The sequence below is a fragment of the Apaloderma vittatum genome, unplaced genomic scaffold, assembly GCF_000703405.1.
Source record: "Apaloderma vittatum isolate BGI_N311 unplaced genomic scaffold, ASM70340v1 scaffold1786, whole genome shotgun sequence".
Taxonomy (NCBI): Eukaryota; Metazoa; Chordata; class Aves; order Trogoniformes; family Trogonidae; genus Apaloderma; species Apaloderma vittatum.
Window position 1 is genome coordinate 22,352 of NW_009723163.1, and position 23,128 is coordinate 45,479.

Consider the following 23,128-nt stretch of genomic DNA (forward strand, 5'->3'; position numbering starts at 1 on the left):
CTCATTCCAGAATCAGAATTGTCCCTTCTGGTGTAGAGTGGGCCAAAGGAATGAGACACTTGGATTTTAAATCTGAACAAAGAAGTTTATTTGTCAACTTTAATTAAAAATTAATATGATATTATAAGTTTGCTGGATCCTGTGTATTTTGTAGGCCCACATTTGTGGAACAGACTATTAACTTTGCAGCTACTGAGGAATCCATTATTTTTATTCCCACTAACATTTTTTTTATTCTGAAAGTATAATTGCAAAGAAGCTTTTCTTTACCTTTAGAAGTTTAAACATTGGCTTTCAAAACAGAGTTACAACCTCAGAGTTACACAAGTGAGAATTGAGTCTACTTTATTGAAAACAGTTAATAAATTCTGATTTCAGACCCTCCTACTTGATTTTCTATAGAGGATCTTCTCAGTGTTTATACACATCATGCTCAACATATGCTTAATAACAAATAATGTGCAACCTACTAGTACTAAAAAAGTAAGTCCAGACATATGCCATTTAATAAGAAGCCATTAAAACTGACTGTCGAATACGAATATCAATCATTTTCCAGCATCTGATCTGCAAAATACCGAGATATGTTTAAAGCAAAAGCAAACTGCTAAGCTTCTTGAGTTTGGCCATGATATATAGCATGAGAGTCCTTGTGAAATCCTCTCTTGCAATTGGTGAAACATTCGCATTTGTGGAGAAGCTGGCAACAGGAAGATGACTATTTTAAGAACAGTAAAATAGTAGCAATGGACCAAGAGGTTTCTTTTCTGTGAGATCTGGATACTAGGCAGAGTGCAGGATATAAAGCCCTTTAGGTCCCCACCTGTCACTGCTGACACATGATATTCTCGGACTTTTCTTTGCTTCCTGATGAGTCTTTCCTCGGATGACAAAGCTGCAATAGGAATAAAGATCAGATCACAGTCATTACCAAATTATTACTGGAAAAATTATTACTGGCAGAATTAGTTACATGGAGTTTTTGATGCACTTTATTTCTTTTTTTTTTATTTTTTGTTTTTTTGATACAGCAACTATTTTAAACCCCACAATTGCTTTTTGGTGTTGTTAGTACTATTTTGCTGGGTTGCACATCATTCTTTTGGCTTCTAATTTGTCAGCCACAACGAAGGGCATAACATTATTATGATTGATTATGCTGTCCCAGTTTCTTTCAAATGACATATTGGCCCATAGCTGAGGACAGTATGTAAATGTATAAATATATATCCAGTTGCAATGCTGCACATATGATCTTTCAAAGGTATGCAGAGACATTTAAGGAGCATCTGAGGTCACTTGGCTTGTTCAGCTTGGAGAAGAGAAGGTTGAGGGGTGACCTCATGGCAGTCTACAACTTCTTCAAGGGGGACAGTGGAGGTGGAGGTGCTGATCTCTCTCTGGGGACCAGTGATAGAACATGAGGAAATGGAATGAAGCTGCATCAGAAGAAGTTCAGATTGGACATTAGGAAAGTGTTCTTCACTGAGAGGGTGCTCAGTCACTGGAACAGTCTTCCCAGGAAAGTGGTCACCACACCAAGCCTGTCAGAGCTCAAGTAGCATCTGGATGATGCTCATACAATTTAGTTTCAGGTAGTCCTGTGAGGAGCAGGGAGTTGGATTTGATGAATTTTGTTCTATGTTATGCTAAGTTATTCTATGAGTGTAAGCAACATGAGCTACAGGAACATTCACCAAAAAGTTACGAGGGGAACTGTAAATTCTCATTTTCTTTCAGTTTTCCTGCAGATGTAATTGCAAGACAATTTCAAGTCAATTAACTGTAAAAATCTGATAAGATATAGCCCTATCTCTCCCATCTGACAAAAGCTGAGGAAGACTATAAGAAGCGAGGTTGATGAATAATGTCCTTTGATGTGCCTTCGTGGTTTAGGGATGTGCTGTGCCATAGAGTTCATATTTCTAATTAGTCAGGAATAGCCTCGAAGTAGGAACTGCGAAGCAATTAACTATGGGCATAAATCTCATTGGGAGTTAAACACAGGCAAGCTTCTGGTGAAATCCAGCCCTTCTTGAAACTGAAAGCAAAACACACCTATTGATTTCAGCAGCACCAGCAGCGTATTGACTGCATCATTTACCAGTTCAGCACCCATTTTGTCCTTGATCTGTTTGATTTTCTCCTCCTTAATGAATTTTCCAGTGTGAAATTCACCTCCCATTTTATGCTAGAAATGTGTCGTGACCAGCAGCCTTTTCAATTCACAAGACCAAAATGCTGAGAGTTTCAGCTGATGGCCTAAATCTGTGGCTAAATTAATCTTGTATCTCCTGCAGTGAGGTGGTGTCATTGCAGTGGAATAACACCAGCCTTGGCTGTGAAGAAACCTTTATTTCTTGTGGCTTTTGGAACTGAAAAAAAAATTAAACCCAAAAGGAACAGGGTGAATTTATGAATGATGTTACCTCCAGTGCATTGCCTGAGAAATCATTCCCTGTGACACTACATAGACTAAGGACTTTGAGATGGGAATAACAAGACTGGTGGGCTTGTGTCATGACTGCATTCAACTAGAAGTTGTCTTCTAGTTGTTGTGTTGATGACAACATCCAGAAAGCCCCTGAATGTTTAAAGGAAAAGTGAAATGTGTTATAGATTTTTCACAGTCTTTACACTAGGAAGAATTATGTGCAACATTAGGCTTAAATCGATTTTCAGTGTTTAAACACTGGCCTGGACAGTGAGTCTGATTATTGTCTGCATTTATTTAAATATCAGTATTGAATGTCTAAGTTCCAATAATTTCCATCTTGGTTTAAAATTTTGTTATGGAAACCTTGTGATTCTGAGAGTTGGACTTACTGAGGAACTTTAAAAAGAAAATAAGTTGGTTTTGTTATTTAAACTGTGATAGTGTTGCTTAAATATTCAGGTTAGAAACGAGTAATAAAAACAGAAACTGAGCCACAGAAAAACCTGGGTGCTGAAAAACACATCTTACAGGAACCATATATCTACATTTATAAAGGACTTAAATTTTCTATGATCCTTTGTTAATAAACTTGGTCTTTGGATGTCTTTTCCACTGGCTTTGTGCAAAACAGGCAAGAAAGGGTCTGAGTTTACCTGGCATTCACAATGAAATGCAAATCCACTCTAGACTAAATGACAGATGCTTTCTCCATCCTCTGTAAAGAAGGTATTTTGGGACAGAATAAATTGCTAAGATGGGGCCTTGGAGGGCTGTCGGTCCTTATCTCCACCCAAAAAACCAATCCTATGGGAGCTGGCACATGTTAAATGAAACAATCAAATCAGGAAAGAAAGACATTTGTCTCATCCTGTGTGGCACTCCTTAAGCCACTATTTACATTCAGGGAAAAAAAAAAATTGTTCACAGCTATTGCATGCCTTTGAGAATGAGGAAGCAAGATAGTTTTATAACTAAACATGTATGACAGACTTCTCATCTAATCCTTCATCTTCTGAGGACCCTCAGTTCTCACTGAGGGCATATGTAGTACAGGAGCGATAGCACCTTGCAAATACATGTAAGAAAGAGTATTTCAGGGGTTGCGAGTTCAACAAAAGCAGTGACAGAACTTTGGTACAGGGATGCCACATATTCTCCCTACTTTGCGGTTACGTTTACTTGCTGAACAAGCCATATTTAATTCATTTTGCTTTCCTCTCTGCAAATCATGATGGAATTAGAATGATAGAAAAGTATAATTTCAGCCTCTATGCTTTGTGTGATGTTCCGCTAATTTGCACTCACTTAATTAAGGTCTGACATGGCTCAGCTATTCTTTACACTTATAGTGGTTGGCCATCTGGGCTTCACTAATAAATAAGCACTTTAATGGCTGAACTACTTAATAAACTTTCAATGAGAGAAGAGGGAAATTAAGTCAATTCTTTCATTATGAAAATAATGAAAATAATGCTGTGCCATCTAATTGCTCCAAAGCAGATGTCACTCAAATTCAGTTAAACTGTTTAATGACCTGTGTGCTTATTACTGATTTGACTGAAGGTTTGACACAGTCAAAGTAAATACAACTGTCTGGTAAGGCTTTAGCTTCTTATATTTCTGCTTTTTGCTATTTCCCAAAATATCAATCTCAATCTGTTCTTTTCTTATGATGCATTACAAATTTGCACTGTCTTGTCTGAAATCAGAGTTAATGCAAAATTGTTAACAAACATGTTTTCCTTATATTCAGTTCCAAATGCGTAGTTTTGGTCTCACAAAGAACGTGTCAAATGATTCAAATGCGATGCAAGCGTGAATGTTTTTGGTTACACAGACAGCAGAGCTCCGCAAGGAAGATCTTTGTTTAGTGATTTAGAATTTGAGGTTTTTTTAGCTACTTATTGGGAGAGATATTAAGGCTGCTTTTTCTCTGTAAACAATTTCTTATAATATGCCAAGTTTTAGAACATGGTAATGAAATCTATACAGAAGTTCTTCTTGGTTTATTAAGAAAAAGGCATGCAATATTCACTGATTATTAAAAAGCTATTCAGCACTTCCATTTTTATAAAGTGATTCCCTCTTCCTTCTCTCCCTTATCCCTCTGACTTTTTTAATTAGCTAATTATCACTTAGCACTTACTACTTACACAGAATTCAGAATGGATTATCTCCATTACAAACTTACACCCATGTTGCAGATTTCATGACCACCTAGGCCTTGCAAGGGGGCTTACCCAGTCTTTCCTGACAGAAAAAAAGAAGGAAGGTCAGCCTGGCTATGTAGTGGTTGAGACTCAAAGAAATTCTACAGATGCTGTGCCTCCCACAACATGTGCACTGTTGCTGTGCCACGTAACTTAACCTCATGGTATTCACCAGCCAAAGCCGTTTTCTTGACCTTGCTACAGGTAGTAAGGTCAGTTACAGTTGGTCAAGGCAAATGTTTGTAGGAAAGGTCTAGGCATAGCTAGTCCTAACTGGGGGTGGGATAAGGACTAGATGTCCTTTTAAAATCTGATTTTCCACTGGATCCTCTGCAAATGCCTATTTATTATAGGCAAACAAAGTTTTTCAGATGAACTAATAATTCCAGTAAACCCTAGTGCTGATGTTCTGGATGGATGGCTTCCTGCTAAGGAGTGAGGAGCCTTCAGACATTCATCTCAGGTCAAAGCTCTCTTGATTTCCAGACTCGATGGGAAGCAGACAACCTGGGAGCTGTGGAGGCCCAAAGCCATCCACATGGTGATGCAGCCCTAGAGCAATAGACCCTGAAAAAAAAGACCCTTCAGAATCTGGTGCTGCCAGGAAGCTGGCAAGCCTCCAGCGGAGCATTGTCTGTCTTCCAGCAGAAGGATTTGAATGGGATGTGTTTCTGCAATGTGTTTGTGTTTAGAGTTAGTTAGCATTTTCCATTTTACTAGCCACTTTTTAGCCTACATTTGCCACATCACAGCTCTTATTTGTGTTGGATCAACAACCCACAGCAGCACTTCTGTTCATTTCTCTATCCTTGAGGGAATATGGGGCTACCTGAAAAGCACTATTCCGCACTCTAATTCTTGAATGTGTCTCTATGTTTTCAAAAATAGCCAAAGGTAATCTTTGAGTAAGAGCTTTGCTACATGGAGTTTGAGACCATTGTAATTGTGGGGGTTTTAACTGGTTGTAAACTCTTTGGACTGAAACTCACCTCATTTGTGCTTTCCCATGTTCAGAAGTCATCCATCTCTGTTAGGAAATATGTATGTTTATCTTCCTATCAATATACTAAAAGGAAACTTGTAATTGTGAGGACTTTACGGTTCAGACACGGCTAAAACTCGTGATGTAGAAAATGTTTTAAGTTGCTCTGGAAAATACAGATATTTAATTTGGAAATATGAAAGAGCATAGCCAAACCCAACTCACTTGACAACCAAATACCAGAGATTTGCTAGAAACCCTTCTGGACATCTAGGACATGCAACAAAATCAAAAGCAACAAATCCAGTGACTCCATCACTGTATAACATTTTCCCTCATTTTGTCACCTCTGTGATTATGGTCATTGGCTGCAATTCACAAGCTTTTTTGGAAGGTGAATCACAAGCACATAAAATGTAATGTTCTCTTTTCCTCCATCTCTTCTGCTTTCTCTATTTTGTAGAGTGACCTTCTCCTAGGTTTAGCCAATATGACCCTGCTGGATTATTTTAGGACACAGAAGCACCTCATGACAGTTGGTTTTCTTTCTGTGGTTGCTTTCTCCTTACGTATACTCATCTGGGGAAATCTCACTCTGCTTACTCCAGAGTTCAATGTAACAAGAGTCTTTTCCTAGGGCAATGCTACCACCTTTTTAAAAAAGATGATGCTCTCTGCACTAAATGCAGATGGGGTATTTCATAGGACAAGCTAAATGTGTCTTGCCAGTGCTCTGAGCTGAATAAAATCCATGTGGGCATGGTTAGTACAGTTCTAAGCTTGGTCTGATCATTCCCTGTCCTAACTTATTCCTGTGGTATTTGATGAGTTCAGAGTCAGAGTGAGGTATAGCCTGTGAAGCACTGTAAAACATAGTGTTTCTTCAGCCTAGAAGAGAAAAGTTGATGTTATCCAAGAATATTCTCTCTCGAATGAACAGAGATAGTTCTGAAACTTGAACAAATCTCCAAACATCCCTCAGTGCAATAGATTTTAAGAACCAATCAGGATTTAAAACAGAAAATTAGTACAAACACTTTGTGGTACACTACACAAGGCTGGCCCTCTCTAGTTGGTCTTTCTAGCTGTGGTTGTATTTCACTAACCATCAGCAAATCCAGTTTAAGAAGTTATCTCCACCATTTCTGTTACTTATTCTCACTCCTTCTTAGTTCTGGTAACCCAACTTTTTGTGTGACTGTTCCAAGAGCTGTACTTGTGGAATATAACATAGACTGAAGTGATCACTTCTTAACATTTCTTTTCAAAGATTCTTTATTTTTTAAGCCAAGCTATTTCAAAATTATTTGGAGGATTGTCATGCTCAAATCCAGAGGCAATGATAAACTTCTGGAGAAGGGTTGAAGGACAACACAGCTGGGTACAAATATAAATCTGGAAGTGGATTTGCTGCCAATAAAATAGCAGCTTGTGTGGAGAGAAAGCTGCTTCTCTCTAGATAGTAATTCACTGCAATTTAAAAAGTGAAAATTCTCAGTTAAGCTCTATTTTATCAGGTTTTGATAGGGAATTTTTCAAAACTCAGAAGGAATTTGCAGAACAGGACAATAAGGAAGAGCTGCCAAGCTCTTAATGGCCCCTTGAAGCAAGAAATAATCCAGCAGGTTCTGCTGATGAATGAACTCAAGACTTATTAAAGATGAAACCTCTTTTTCTGCATACTGTCGAGCATAAACACTTGCATTCCCACAATCTCAAAATAACCTGTGGATGGTACAGCACTTGCAGCAAGCCAATCAGAACAGGTTATATGACCTCCTGCTCTTCTAGAGCACGACCAAGATGGTCCTAATCCCTTCTCTCTGAACATTTTCTCCTTTTTATTTAATAGTTCAATATATGATCCCTTCCAGCTTAGGCCATTCTATGATTCTATGATATGCATGCATAGTACTAAACTCCTGATTGAACTTAGTTGTAAAATATTTGTATTCCTGCCTGCAGGTCACCATCTGAAAACAAATGTTTTCTCTGAGATTCAGTATCAGGATGTTTAAAGAGTCTCTAGCACAGCTTTGCTTTTGGCCTATAAGAGGACTTTCTTAGCCTATTCTCATGGCAGAGATGCTCCAACCCTATGATCATCTTTGTGGCCCTCCTCTGGACTTGCTCCAACAGGTCTATGGGTTGTTTGTGTCCAGGGCCTCAAAAGCCAGATAAAGTACTGCAGGTGGGGCCTCATGAGAGCAGAGTAGAGGGGCAAAATCACCTCCCTTGACCTGCTGGCCATGCTTCTTTTGATGCACTCCAGGATGTGATTGGCTTTGTGGGCTGCGAGTGCACGTGGCTGGCTCATATTCAGTTTTTCATCCACCAACACCGTGAAGCCCTTCTCTGAAGGACTGCTCTCAATTGACTCATTAGCCAGCCTGTATTTGTGCTTGGGATTGACTCAACCCATGTGCAAGACCTTGCACTTGGCTTTATTGCACTTCATGAAGTTTGCATGTGCCCACCCCTCAAGCCCACAGCAGTCCCTCTGGATGGCATCCAGTCCACTGTGAATGGCAAAACTTTCTGGCAGCAAGAAGAGGCAAATCTGAGCTTTTTCCAGGAGCTATGGATAGCCAGCCATTAGTACTATTTCTCCTTTGATGGCACCTGGCAGGAGAGAGCTTCACAGGTTTCTTAATAGGTAGCTTAAGTCCTAAGATAGTAATACTGCCAAAATGAATGGTTGCTCCCTGCATCTACATAGTTTCGATATCTTTTCCCTCCTTTTTTCTCTCCTTTCAAAGACGAGTTTTGAGCTACAATAAGGAGCTGATAAGCCAGATCATGCAATTCCACTACTACCAGCATAAAGGAGGGATTGGGAACTTATCATCAGAGACACATGTAGGACACATCTTTTTGGGGGCATGATGGATTTGCTGGGACTGAAGTGATTTATGAAGTTCCATCTTCAGAAAGAGTTGTGTCTGTGCAAAGCTTGCTAACACACAGGGCCTTCCATGGAGATGTTAGAGAGGGCAGCAATCCTTATCAGGATCCAGTGGTGCTATTTCAGGATATCGGTGGTGGTGTCTGAGAGCAAAGCAGCAAGCTGGATTCACAGAATGTGGATGAAATTGGGAGGACCTACTATCTAACATTAAGTATCAGCTAAGCACTACCAGTGTGGGATCCTTGAACCCACACTACCCTTCCTGGACTGGGAAGTGGCTGCTACACTTCCACAAAATCAAGTAGACCAGCATTTCAGAATGCAATCAGGTAAATCAGACACAGAGGCAGTTCCACAGAGCTTGGTATCAAGCCAGGGCTGTCAGCTCCTCTCGCACTCAGGTGCACCAATTCCATTCGGGTTCTTTGTTACAGATGAAGCAATATGTAATGAATTTCTGCAGGAGCGCTAAACCTATCAAATATATGCACACAAGATCCCTTTTCTCTAAACAGTGTAATGTAGGGGATAGCTTATCTATTATTCTGTTAGAGGAATTCTTTTCTGTGTATCACACCAACACAAAATAAACTAGAGGGTTTGAGATGGAGCGATTTCTTTCTCTGCTGGAAAGAATGGAGCTCTAGCCTTTCGCTAAAGAAATAACTTTAATAGTTCTTTTACCTGTACTGGTGTAATAACTACACTTACTTTCTGATTATGGTTTTGGTTACTTTGCTGCTCTAAGATGAACCACCACAATCATGAAAGCTTTGCTGTGTGTTCACATGAAGTTTTGCTTTTAAGGCCAAATATCTAATTAACAATCAGCTGGAGCAGTCGGAAATCAAGAGTAAATCTTTGCTATAAAATGCAATACATTTAGGTCTTCATTCCAATATCTAGAAAGAGCCATACACTGGGGAATCTGATTTGCATGAGGAGTCCAACCTATCTGTAAGGAAACTGCTTTGAAATTGCCATAATTACACAAGGGATGAATAAAGCTCTCTGAGTTTAAGGGAGCAACAAGATGACTCCTTTCCATAATTCCAAAGATAAACTGTTAAAGAGAGCAATCACTCATAAGCAAAGAAGGGCTATGTCAGTCTCAACTCAAATTCTAAGACTGCTGGCATAAGAAGGTGTTGAACTTACTTGAAAATGAAAACCAGCACCGGATACATTGGGCAAACATTCAAAAACTGATTCATGCCTCACTTGGATGTGCACAAAAATCCACAAAATGAAGGTTAAAAAATCCAGTTCTTAGCTGCTTTTCACACCCACACAGCATGATGCACAATATCAAGACTGGTGTATAATCTCAGAAGGTAGAAGTTTTTTCTATTTCTTTTAGAAGTGTTAAGTGATGAAATTTAACGAGACTTCTTTCTCTCCATTTGAAATAGTTTTCTTGTTATATTTTTAACAAAGAGGAAAGGTCTATTTCATATGTTGTGCATGATGCCCTGTTGCTTTGAGTCTCCTTCCTTAGGAATAATTCACCAGTGTTTCAGAGCTGTGAATGAAATCTTCTAACAAAGTCATAGGGCAAACCACATGCCAGCTTTTCAAAAGACAAGCTAAACAGTTCTCAGAAAAAGCCCTTTTGAAAATCTAGGTACTTTCTCAAGTGGGAGATCAGCAATATTTGAGGCCTTGACCTGTACCTAAGAAAGGCAAATAAATCTCCTGTAGTCAGTGGACTTGAAATGGAATGACTCCTCTTCCATGAAAATGGGCATGATCAGCTGGCCTGCAGCTGCTTTGCAAGTTTATTAATTATATTGTTATCCTGACATCCTTTCTTTCACCTCCCCAGCACTCATCTCTTTCATTTATGTGTTGCACCTGATCATAAACATGTACAATCTGCAGCAAAGACTATCTATATATGCCGGTCTGTGAGAGGCGTAACACACGATTCCCTGGTTGTGGTCCCTGGCTTGACTGACTTAAAAATATTATGTATTAGTCAGATATTTTCTGTCCATAGAGGTCAAAGGCAAATGCTTCAGATGCACTTCTAACAAGATAACATGATTGCTCAGGCTGAGATCTTACTCTTTTAAGTAAATTACAATGAAGTATGGTTGCTATTGTGATTTTCTAAAGGCATTTTTTTCTGACTAATCCTTGTTCCCTTTCCACTTGTTGTGTCAGGATTCATGTCTTCATTCCTGTTCTGTGTTGGAATCTCACTTGATGTTTTCAACTAAGTCTGAAGTATGACCACAGTGAATTAAAATGCTCCTCTACCACGATGCTGATGCTGATTAAAAAAAAACAAACCAAAAGCAAGTAAATATCTTACTTCCCAAACAATATTATATGTAACACACTTTTTAATCAGAGCTGTTACTGTTATAAGCTGTTACGTGTCAGATATTGGCAATATCCCCAGATACTGAGGAATAGTTTCACCTGATTACTTGTTTCATTCATCTGTTCTGAATGAACATCGACATTTACTGGTATACCTTCAAGATCTCATTCAGGTTCACAAAGCCCTTTGTATCTCATGTGGCTGGAAAACATAATAGCTGAATAAATGGACTGGACTGCCCAGATGATAGCTACTGCCGTAAGAAATACTGCATCAGGGTTTGTCTTTGGGTTTTACCTAAGTGGATATATGGCTAGCCAAACGAATGAGCCTATAGCAAAACTTAAAAAAATCATAGTCTGGTTGGACAGCACTGCGTAAGGAGTCACAAAAGGCTTACTGGAACTGTATCTACACTTGTCCCCCCCCCCTCCCCTCGCCGACTTTCCAATCACCATCCTCAATTTGTGTATCTTTAAAGCTGGTTTCTCTTTGTAAGCATCTTGATACAACCAGAACAATAATGGTAAACAAGAAAAGCTTAAACATCCTTCAGATATATGAAAAAGAGATTCCCATTACAGAATAAGGGGAAAAGCAAAAGGCTCATGCTAGAGGGTTTGTCATGAAGATCTTTGTATGTAAAGCACTTATTAAATAACTGCAAATAGTAATAAAATCCAGATTAAGAGAAATCTGTTGAGAATTTCCCAATTCCTTTTTTTACACATTTATAAATTAAATAATATTTTCTTTCAGTGAGTACATACATCTTTGGGGCTACAGTAATTCCAGTACCATTTAAAAAAGAGATGTGATAATCATTTGCTCAATTATTTGAAGCCCTTTTCTTCCACTTGTGTGTAGCTTAGTGCTAGATGAGTTATAGATAACAGTGCCACTGCCTGAAGTGCAGCTGGGTAGAAGTGGCAAAAGATTGTTTAATTTCTAAGAGGTTAATTTAGCCTTTATATCTATTACTACTGATCCCATCTGTTACAGCACCTAGTTCTCTACTGTCTTCTAAAAAAAAATAAGCTTATCAACATTCAGACAATGTCAACTGACAATTGTTTTCCTCTTCTCCCTGTGCAAAGATTAGACATGCAATTTTTTAACCAAGGAAATTGGCTAAAAGTAAATTTTTAACCAAAAAGAAACTTCTTTTACAACCAAATAAACTCTAGAAGTCAGCATAGATTGAAAAGGAGGAATTGGGTGAGTGCCACCCGGCATTACGCATGCTTGTCCATACGTGTTTTTCACCTGTGCAGACACAGCTACAGTAAACTGTGATTTAATCTGCTGCTTCTATTTTGAATTTGTCAGCATTTTCCTTTTAATCAGATTCACCGTTGCATTTTTTAGTATCCAACCTTCATTCATGAGTTTGAGGAAAAACAGGAGAGTACTGGTATGTTCTCTGAAAAATGAGTGTTTTGCACTGAGGAGGTGCCAGTTCTTTTAGGATCTCAGAAAGGAAGGCAGCAACACGCAAAGCAGGTTAGATGATTTATTAAGAATGGAAAATAGAGAAAAGGGGACAGCTCTTGAAGCTGGGAAGCGCAGGTGTTCCAGAATAGGATGAGCTCCGCCCTGTGGGTCACAGCACACTGCATGCGGTTCTCATGGATGCTGGGGTTCACCACCTCAGTGTTCACTGGCACGCGGAGGTACAGACTCCTCAGTCACTGACAGCTGTCAGGTTTGGGACCTGGACTCAGCTTTGACGAGTCCTTTGGACAGCATGCTCCAATACTTTTGTCTCAATAAAGGCAAGCTTCCCAGAGAGATGCATGTATTATTTGAAGTGCCTAAGATATGGTGCTATACATATAATTAGGATTGAATACATATTGAATACATGCAGATAAGCTACTTACACTTTTTATCATGTGTACTTTTATCAGTTATGCTACTGTATAAAGCAGCTGCATGTTATCCATGGTGCAGAGGCATACACGTGAGTAACCTTGCTCTGCTGGTAATGGCTCTCAGGGTATTCAGAGCAAAGCTGTGTACGTGAGAAGGCAGCAAGCATACAGATCTCTAACTCCTCATACAGTAGTCCTCCAGCTGGCTCATTACTGATGGAAAAGACCAAATGAAGAAGTTCTGAATGAATATTAGTGACATTTCTCACCACCTGTTATGTTCAAGATAGCCTCATAGATCCCAAAGAAATCACAGTTTCCAAGCAATGGTGTTTCTGTGCTGACATAGACAGTTAGAATTCAATTTCAGCAAAATGAAAAAAAAAAAGGGAAATCCAAGACTGGTTGAACTCAATTGAGAACCCAAATATATCGATTATGAGGAGAAATGGAACGCTACAACAAGACAAGTTTTTTCAATAAGTAAAAAAGCACTTCTCAATACAGTGCCTCTTCTGAGGTCTGTCTGCTCTATTTGAGCAAGTAGTTTCATCATGCTTTTCATCAGATTAAGTATTTACTATTTGATTGAAGTTTCAGACCAGAATTCTTTACAAAGCTGAACTGCCAAAAGCAGAATACATCACTGTCACATTTTGCCTTGTGTCAGTTTCAGTCAGAATTGATTTCCAATTCGGATTTTCTTTGCTACATGTGCTTGACAGGACTATTTGGTCCAGCTCTACGCTTTCCAGACACATATTAGCTGATGACCTCAATGTTTAAAATTAAGGTTGTGTACCTTTGCCATAGCCACTGAGAAAAGAGTTAAGGATTCCCTGCCCCATGGCATCAGATCAGCCACCTCTTTACCCAGACTGAAAAGTAGGCCAAAGACCTTCACATTTTTCCAAGCCTTACCATAAGAGCTAGATGAGCTTTGAATACTATTGCTATTTTTACAATGCCTTGGTAAGCTTGCTGTGAAAAGGTACGCTTAAAAGGTGTTGTTGTGTAACACGTTCTTTGCCAGAAAAAATGATCTGATGTGAGCAGGCCCTGGCACTTGGTGAAGTGCAAGAATGCATCTAGCTAATGAAGAATATTGTGATTTTGCCAACTTTTTTTTTATATATATATATTCAGTTTTTAAAGGAAAATCAAACAGACCTCTGTCCGTAAATTCTGGAAACAGAGGAATTAAACTTGTTTAGAAACATAATTATGAAATACTAGTCCAGTTAATCAGTGACACACAGGCTGCAATAATATTCAAAAGGTTGTTCATTATCAAATCATGTAGCTCATGGCAGTTAACAGATTTCTATCAAGATTTTCAAGCTACAATATCTGATTTTTAGAAGTGCACTGATAAATATTTCAGGAGCACTCCTCATTCCTAACTGTCCTTTTGTGTGTAACTTCTGACCTTTCCCATCCCTTCAAATGAAGCTTTTCAAGCTTTCTTTATTGCTTCTTGTTCCTTCAAGAAGGACCTAAATTGTTTTACCCTCAACAAAACACAGCAAATAGTGGAAGCATAAAGTAGTCATCTCCCTTTAAGACAGCTGTGGCTTTATGAGCAGCGATACCTTAGCCCATCACTACATGTACCACGGTACCTATGAATGATGAAAAACCAAAGGGCAGCTTGTCAAGATGATCTTTGACATCTCTTTTATACTGTGGGTTTATGTCAAACTCCATCACTGCAACTACTTTGTTTTTTTTTTAAGGGATTTTGCGCCTTTAGCATAGTAAATGGTGAAAGGAAAACAGAATCTTTTGAGACAGAGTATCTTGAGAACGTGTGCCAGAATAATAACATTAAATTGCTGCTGTCTAGTGCAAGCCCCTTACCCACCTCGATGTTAAAAAGCTCCTCTGGTAACACACATCCCGCCTGTGACTGACTGTATTTGGCATTTCAGAGGGGCTCTCAGTTGCTTAAGTGGGTCATTTGTAGACAGAAGAAGAAAGAAAAAAAGTCCACGCTTAAATCTGTCTGCTCAGCAGTTTTCAGTGCTCAATTCTGCTATTCTTGTAGTCACAAAATCCAAGCAGCATTTCTAAACTTCAGTCATTCAGAGAATTCATTTCAGCAAAATAACACCTCCAGAATTCAAACCTACCTGATAGCCAGTCTTCAAAATTACAGTTAAATACAGACACAGTTATAAAGATGTAGCTTATACTTCACAAAAGTATTTTTTTTAACAGTGGTAGTCTACAGGCTGCACACACACAGGACAAGTGAAGGAACAAATTTATGCTCAAAGCTTTGCATGGAATAGGAGTTACAAGAGAAGTTAATTTTCTCCTCTCTGGCACACATGCCCACATTAAGCATATTTCTTCCCATTTTACTTGCAAAAATGGAAATAAACCAAGTATCTACTAAATAAAGATTTTTTCCTAGCCTTTCAAATTTCTTGTTTTACGCAGACAAATTATAACATGGCAGTTTTACAGAGGTACCCTCTTTATGCATGTACTGAAGTTGTAGTAGAAGGCAAGAAGGAAAGACATTACAGCATTCTTCTGGGGTGAAGTCCATCCACAGCTTTACAACACATACAAACACATTAATTATAGCACAATTCTGCTCCACATTGTGCAAGCACTTTGGATCTGGGAATCCTTCATCAAACTATAGTTCTTGCTAGGAATTTCATGTACAGGAAATGCTGTGAACAGGAGCTGCAGCAAACTATCTCATAAAGACTCTATTACTACTTCTTGCCTTTGCTGCTGTCCTCTGAAACTTTCCTTCTCTCTTCATCTTCTTATGAATTTGCTTTAAGTTCTTAATATTCACTGTTTGGTACACTTGGAATAATGCTTATTTGAAGTAAATCCTTATTTGAATTTTTTTCTCTCCTCCACTGAAGAAAATTTTCAGCAGTGCTCCCATTCCATCTGGAGAATATACAGAATCACAGAATCCTTAAGGTTATGTTTGCTTAATTTTTTCACTTCATTAAAATATTGAGCCTTGCCCCTTATTGCAGTGTCTGGTTACCTGCCAGTTTCACGTATTAATGCAATAGTTTTGGCACAAAAGTGTCCTGATGGGAATAAATTCTTGTCAATATAAAACACTGTGGTACTGAAGAGCTAAGCACTCACCCCTGTTAACAAAATTAAACTCTTTCTTCTGCTGCAAACCTCAGCCTGTTAGCCTGTGGGCTCTACCATGTTTTTGCAATCCTACTTCCTGCTGCTCAGTAGCTAAAGGATTAGTATTAAGGAAAATATTTCCAAGTCTTGTCTGTAAATCTCTGGATCCCGTAACAGTAAAAGCTGATGAGAAAGTTTAATCAACACTGAACAGCAGGTCACCTACAAGGCCTGCCTCCTGGTTTCTGCAATATGTTATTTATTTACATTCTGGTTTTCCAACTGAAGCTTTAAGAGAGCATGAGGCATATGGAAGCTTAAATTGAACTGATTTTGGAGAGACTTTGAATGTTAAGTTTTTTAAGCCCTTGAAACAAGGACTTCAAGAAGCCAAATAATACAGGTGCCTCTGAAAACATTATTGCACATTTATTTTATATGCTTTTTTAATATTATTTTTAAAAACTTTTTTTAAAGTTACAATTTTACCACTTTTATGCACTTACCTGTAGTTGGAGGGGAGGATAGGTTCACGCTCCTTTACTGTTGAAGTTTGATAATTTTCCCTTACAGCTCCTACTTTACAATCAGATATTCTTTGTCCTTGCTAGTGGTAATTTTGCTGTGTGCTACATTCTCCACATTCTCCACAGACCTGCCATTTAGCTCATACTTCTAGTAAGAAATTGATGTTTTGATGCAGTTACTTTGTGTGCTGCGGTGTATGTGGATGGAGGAAGAAGATGAGGCACCAGGAAGGCACGTCTGAAGTTTTCCTTGGGTCTGAGTGTACCAATGTTAACCTGATCTACTAGGGGTTAAACTTCTGAATGTCTTTCAATCCATTACAATCTATTACTATAATTTTAAAAAAGGGTTAAAACAGACATTTGACCTTTTATTAACATTTTAGAAACTTAAATCACACACCTGGTCACGAAAGTGACCAAGGGAAATGTGACTTCTGTTTCTATGAAGGAGGTTGCTGGCAAGAGCTGAAAGTCATTGCTACCCGAGATGCTGAGCCATCAGAAACGGGAGTTTGTGGGTGCTGCAAGTTCAGGACACAGCAATCTCGAGGTTTCCCTCCGTTGGTCAGTTATTCTCAGGTCTCGGCGCTGACCAAGTTCCATCTCAGCGACTTCCATTGCTCCACGTAAAGGCTACCAAGGAGACACAGACATTTTCAACTGTCTATGCACTAACTCCTATCCACAAAGTGATGTTTAGTATTGCCAAATGCATAATTTATCATTACTAATTAAAATTATATTTAGGAATGGAATTAAACATGTACATTTCAGTCCAACAAACTATACAAACATTCATTTGGAGAACTTTGCTGGGTGAGAGCTACTGATGACAAATTTTTCCATGTCTTATGCACAAGGAACTAAAAGTCAAGTACAAGAAAAACTGAATACTTGGAAAAATCTTTATTAAGCATTTTAATACAATATTCAACAGTAAAAAAATAAAGTGATGTATATGCAGAGTTTTCTGGCAGGGATCTCAGACAAAGTATGTAATGAAATTGACTTAGTTTAAACCCAAGTTCAAAACATATTCTTATTTATTACTTTACAAAGAATTAATTAGAAAAAATGTACAATACCAACATCAGAGTTATAAACAAAAATCCAAAAATAAAAACATTTCCTTCCAATACTTTTGTACACTATATACAAGAAAATAAAAAGAAATTGCTTTCAGTTTAACCCCAAACTTCTGAAATCATTTGGATATAGCCAGTGTCTGAAGTTTTATACTATTCATTTAATAACTTGTTATAACTATTTTTTGGATTTGCATTTATTCACAGATTCAGGCAAGCTTTCATAAGCCAGTACTTCTCTTATGTAAACTGCTTGTTCAATTTCAAAGTAGTTTTCTTTCATACTTTTTAAAGGAATATTGGTTCTTCCTATTCCAATCAACAAAGAATAATCTCCTGGTTTATGACATATAAACAGTAAGATTTTTTCAGAGTACCAGAAAAGTATCACATCTAGACGAAAATTTAAATGACAAATTGCATCACAGCCCTGAGAAATGTCATCTAATACCAAAATAATAATCTACTTACAAGCACTCCATGTTGTTTCTGAACTTTCTTAAAAAGCATTTGTTATAAACGTTAAGTAATTTTATCTGATGAAAAGCATTTAATTTAACAAGGGTTTATACATTAATTATCCATGAACAAACATGCCCTAAATTTATCCTACAGACTGCTGAATGCAATGTAAAACCACTGAGTGATTTTTCTAGTCCAGCCATATTTTCAAACTGTGATATCACTAGATCAGTTCTGCATCTCTAAATTTAGTCATACAATCCGATTATGTAAGACAGAGATGGCAGATCTGGGCAGTGTAATCTTACAGTAAATTTAGCCAGATATGTAAGAGCCTTTGAAAACAGAGACCCAGCTAATAAGCACACTAACAATTTTGGTACCCAACAGGACCTCCTTAAAAATCATAATGATCTACAGAATGTAAATACTCATTTTACAATCTTGAACTTCCTTACTTTCATGGCTTGACTTCAGTTTCAGTAATGATCATTACATGGTCACATTTGTAGCTCCATCAAAATCTGACTGGGACACAGCAGTTACCTTAGCACGATTAAAAGGAAGAGTTTTGTCTAAATGTACGTATCGGTGCAAAATCAAAGGGGTATCTGAAACCAGACAAACCTCTCTGTCAAACTGGCAGAGAGCAGGAACACGTGCTTGCACAAAGTAGTCCGAGAGAAAGTTTACTGCAGAGCATCTTTTCCCTATCTCTACTGACATGGTTAATTTTAATACAGAAATTAACAACGCAGCACCATTCTGACTGTATTTTCGGAGTAAAACTCACCAGTTTAGAGTAACCTCATCACTGTCTTTTTGAAGGACACATGGATATTAGATTGCTTCCATCAGCCTGAGCCAAGCAGCCTCCAGTGAAAAGCTTAGCACCTCGGCTTGCACGCCAGGAAAGTAGTGAATCTATCAAAGCATATCTTACTTTCACACTAATATACAAACTAAAACGTCATATACACAGATTGAAACGATTGAAACTAAGAAACGAAAAAAGAATTTCTTTTATACAGTCTCTGATCCTAAAACCCCTCAAAATTGCATTCTTACTGGATTACTTCTTTTTAGCAACACATCGCTATATATCTTCAGCAACTGTAGTGTCAAAAATTTGGTAACAAACTTGATGTTTCGTCACATCTCTGACATTATATGACCGGATGAAGCATTCCAGCCACGGCAAGTCATCTACAAACGGAACACAAATTATTATTTACTACTCATTTCTAACTTTTATATAGTATGTAACTTAATGTTAATAGCGAGAAAGAAAAATTTACTGATTTTGAAATCCCAGTCTGTAGCTTAAAGTTTCCCACATGATCCAGAAAGATGTTCAGTGAGCATCCTCCAAGCCTCGTTATCCTCACCCCAGCACATGGGACCAGTAGCTGTACCGCCACACAGCACATACAAAGACTTTCCAATCAAAAAATCTCATCTCCACGTGTCTCCATGAGACAATTTCATTGGTCTCAAAGAAAAAGTCTTTTACAGTCTTTATAACAGGGTCTCTTAAAGAGGTCTCTTTAACAAGACTGCTAAGGGCTCCATTGTGGTTGCCAGTGGTCACTGGGAGCCATGTACCCTGAGGGAGTACTCTGGGGAGGCCGGAGCTGTGGCAGACACATAAAGCTACCTCGGATGTGTGTTAATTTAGGCAGAGCTATTTCTGCTGCAACAATCAGTGCACAAAAACCCCCGTGACTGGATTTGCATTAAGTTTTTGCTCAGTGTCCTCAGATGTTTCCTGTAGAAAGGTATGCTCTAAATCAGCATGTGCATTCAAAAGTAGAATCTCACCCAAAGCATGTGCCATACGCTGAATTCCCTTTCAGTTTTGCCCATACATGAGTTGAATTCTAAGACTCTGCGTATGCAATAGCAGATTGAAAGGCTCTCTCCCTTCCCACCCCACATTTAAAATAATGGCAAACCAACCTAATTTTCTTCCTGAAGGGCAAAGCATATCCATGGCTATCTGCATCTTTTGCTGAAGAAAATCATTAGTTAAAATTTCAGAGGCAGGAATTTGGAAAAACTTTTCCTGGAAGAGAACAAAGTAGTATGAGGTATTTGAAGAGGGGTAAAAAAAATGATTACCCAGAACCATGACTGCATATTTCTTTTGTCATTTAAGCAATTCAAAATTATACAGATAGGTCACACAACAGAAGAACAATATTATTTCTAAAACTGTTCAGATATAGAAAAACAACAAACTGAAAAACTGAATAGTCTGTATTTCAGTTCCCCTGAACACGGGGACTACAGACACCCAGAAAGCACACGTGCAGGTTTGTATATGTAACTGGCAGATATTTCACACAAACTTTTATGAGGAGACAACGTTATGGCCAGAGAGGATGGTCAGACCTCTCCAACAGTCCCCAAGGACTGCAGTGGGCAGAATGTTTCGATAGGAAAAAAATCACTGGCAAAACAGGTGGCACTGCAACCTGGCTTCAAACAAGCAGAACTCCCTTAGTTGAGTTTCATTTTTTGATAGTTTTAGAAAACATGGAGAAAGGCTTACATCATGGGATACATTTCTGAATGGAGGTGCAAAATAAAAGAGACACTGGAATCTTAAACACTCTCCATGTATTTTTAAACCATACACAGTAAACACAACTGACAAAGCTCCCATTTTATTTTTTCCAAGTTTGTTACCCGATTTTGTATCTCTAAAGGCTCATCATCTTACACCTTCTCAAAGTGAGACAAAGTTTTTGATGGCAATTTCTCCTTTTTCTTAAAAGATACAAATACAGAATCGTCTGCCTTTGTGTAACTTCTGTATGACATGTTGAAAGGAAGTGATCAGAATTCAGTGGGTGATCCAGCATCAAAACAGACACAGGCAACTATTCTTTCCTCTCACTCTTACAATTCTTCTCCTGACTATAAATTTTTTCAAGTTTTTCCTGCAATGACTTTGACGAGAGGAAAGAACTAAGAGTGTTCCTATGGAAGTATGACTGCAAGCTAGTGTAAAGTTGCACTTCAAAGTATCCCAGTTTCTTCTCAGGTGGTGCTGAAGGACTGAGTTTCAGCTTGGAAGGTATTGCCTTATCTTTGAAGTACCACCAGCAAAAAAAGCAGCTGGCACTTAAGAAATTGTGGGGTTTTTTCTCTGCCGCTAAGCTGTAGTACTCAGCACTATCTGATAAGAGTCTGAAATACCCTGAAGTAGAGATTTTTGGAATTCTGCATCAAGAGATGGTTTAAAATCTTTCCCTCCCCCTTCATTTTGCAGTGCAGTTTCTTGCTATAAAAAGAAAACAGGACAGCAGAAGGAAAAGTCCACTAGCTGAAAAGAGGATTGCAGTCTTTGACCTCCTTTGCTGCTGATACACTGTGTATTTCAAGAAAACACATAATTCCCAATATTATTTTTACCTACAGACTTAAACAAGGAAAAGAATTCTCTTCAAAGTCATTTAGCACAATGGGGAAAACCATGCAGGTATATACCCATTTAATAGCATATGGGGCGGGGGGCAGAAAAATGCCACTAAATTGTTTCTCAGACCAATTGTGAACAAAGTTGTGACTCTGAAGTGCCACTGCTATTTTGCACTTGTATAGACAGACTACTCCAGATGTGTAATGTTAGATCCTGATATTCCCAGCTATGAATTGCTGGAAAAGGAAAACATACAAATGCACTTAAGAAGAACAAAAGGTACAATGTAATACTAATCTATTTTAGATAATAATTCTCCACTTTACCAAGTTCTTCTCACTTTTTTATTTTGCCCATTTCAAAATTATTGACATACCATCTCAAAAATTAAGGTAGGAACTAAAGTGGGTGTGTGCATGTATGTGTAAAATCCAAACAAACAAAAAATCCCAAAAGGTAAAACAAAAGGAAAAACCCCACAAAGTACATTAGCAACAGATATTTCTACTGTACGCAAAAACACGTGTAAAGGAATAAATTTGCTAAGGAGGATGCTAGACATAAACAACTCATCTTCAGTCCTAAATTGGGAGATGTAGGAAGCAATGACCAGCTCTTGTCACAAGTCCTTCACCTTCAGCATCACAAAAAATTCTTACTCAAACCATCTTTGTGCATTAAACTGCTCATCGAATAATAAAGCTTCTGAATTAGAGAAAAAGGAAAGAAATTATACTAACACAAGTATAACACAAGTGCCCTAAGAGGTTTCTGTAGGGGAATGTCCTAAGTCAGGTGATTTTGAGACTTTTCATTAGTGATATGTTCTATGGAATAGAAAATAGGGCTGCGATGTTTACAGCAAAACCAAGCTGAGGAAACTGCAAGTACACAGAAGTAAAGAATTTGAATTATTTTTTGACAAATTTGAGAGTTAGTAGGACCAAAAAAAAGCCAACCCCCTCCAATTTCCACCAGATACATATATAAAATACTGTTTTTAAACAACTGCTGAAACAAAGAGTGAGGATTAATTTCTTAAAGCCGATATTCTACATTCGACATGAATGAATAAGCAAGAAATCAAGTGATTGCCATACTGGTTTATAAGTATAGAAGCATTATTTGGCAAAGCCTCATGCTGGGGTACTTTTTAACTTAAATGAAGACGTGCACCACCTGGGAAGAATCCAGAAGAACAAAAGTGCGTATGGGAAGAGTTTGCAGAGAACTCTGATATGGAAGAAAAAAATCTCTGATATGAAAAAAAAAACCCCAAAACCAAAAACCCCCTCTTAAATGGAAGAAGATAGAATGAAGGGTGTTTTTTCAGCCTTCAGAAGGTAAAATCGTTATGCAGTGTGTAGTGACACGAAAACTATCTGCTTTTTGGTGCCTCAGGTAGCAGAAATAGTCTTGTTTCAGAGAAAACTGAAGGTAAGCTAATTCTATGGTGGGTAAAGTAGTTGAATAAACTGCTTCTGAAATCAAAGACAAATATCTCTGTAGCTATAGCTGAGTCCTGCCTAGGTTCAGGGGAAGGCAGGCCTGTTCTATTTCACAGTCATAGGAAATAAAAATCAAAAATTACTGAATGGCTAGATTCTACCAAAAGTTCAAAATAAGAGGTAATGCGATTTTGAATCCAGAAGTTAACTGCATAAATCCTGAAATGCTCTCATCGTTCACACAGCATTCAGGCTGCATAGTTTAACATTCAGTCATGGAAATGTAAAAAAAATTATCTACGGAAATATCAAATAA

At 38.1% G+C, this 23,128-nt stretch overlaps 1 protein-coding gene across 1 annotated transcript in view; it reads right to left on the bottom strand.

The window, feature by feature from the left end:
• Positions 1 to 19,033: 19,033 nt before the first annotated feature.
• The window catches only part of POT1 (protection of telomeres 1), a gene marked incomplete at its 5' end in the record, with an annotated part of 31,727 nt that continues 27,632 nt past the window's right edge, over positions 19,034 to 23,128 (bottom strand). Inside the window, 2 exons of the mRNA XM_009871989.1 lie at positions 19,034 to 19,143; positions 19,897 to 20,002. Coding sequence (XP_009870291.1) covers positions 19,034 to 19,143; positions 19,897 to 20,002 — 216 coding nt within the window. The remainder of the gene's footprint in view (positions 19,144 to 19,896; positions 20,003 to 23,128) is intronic.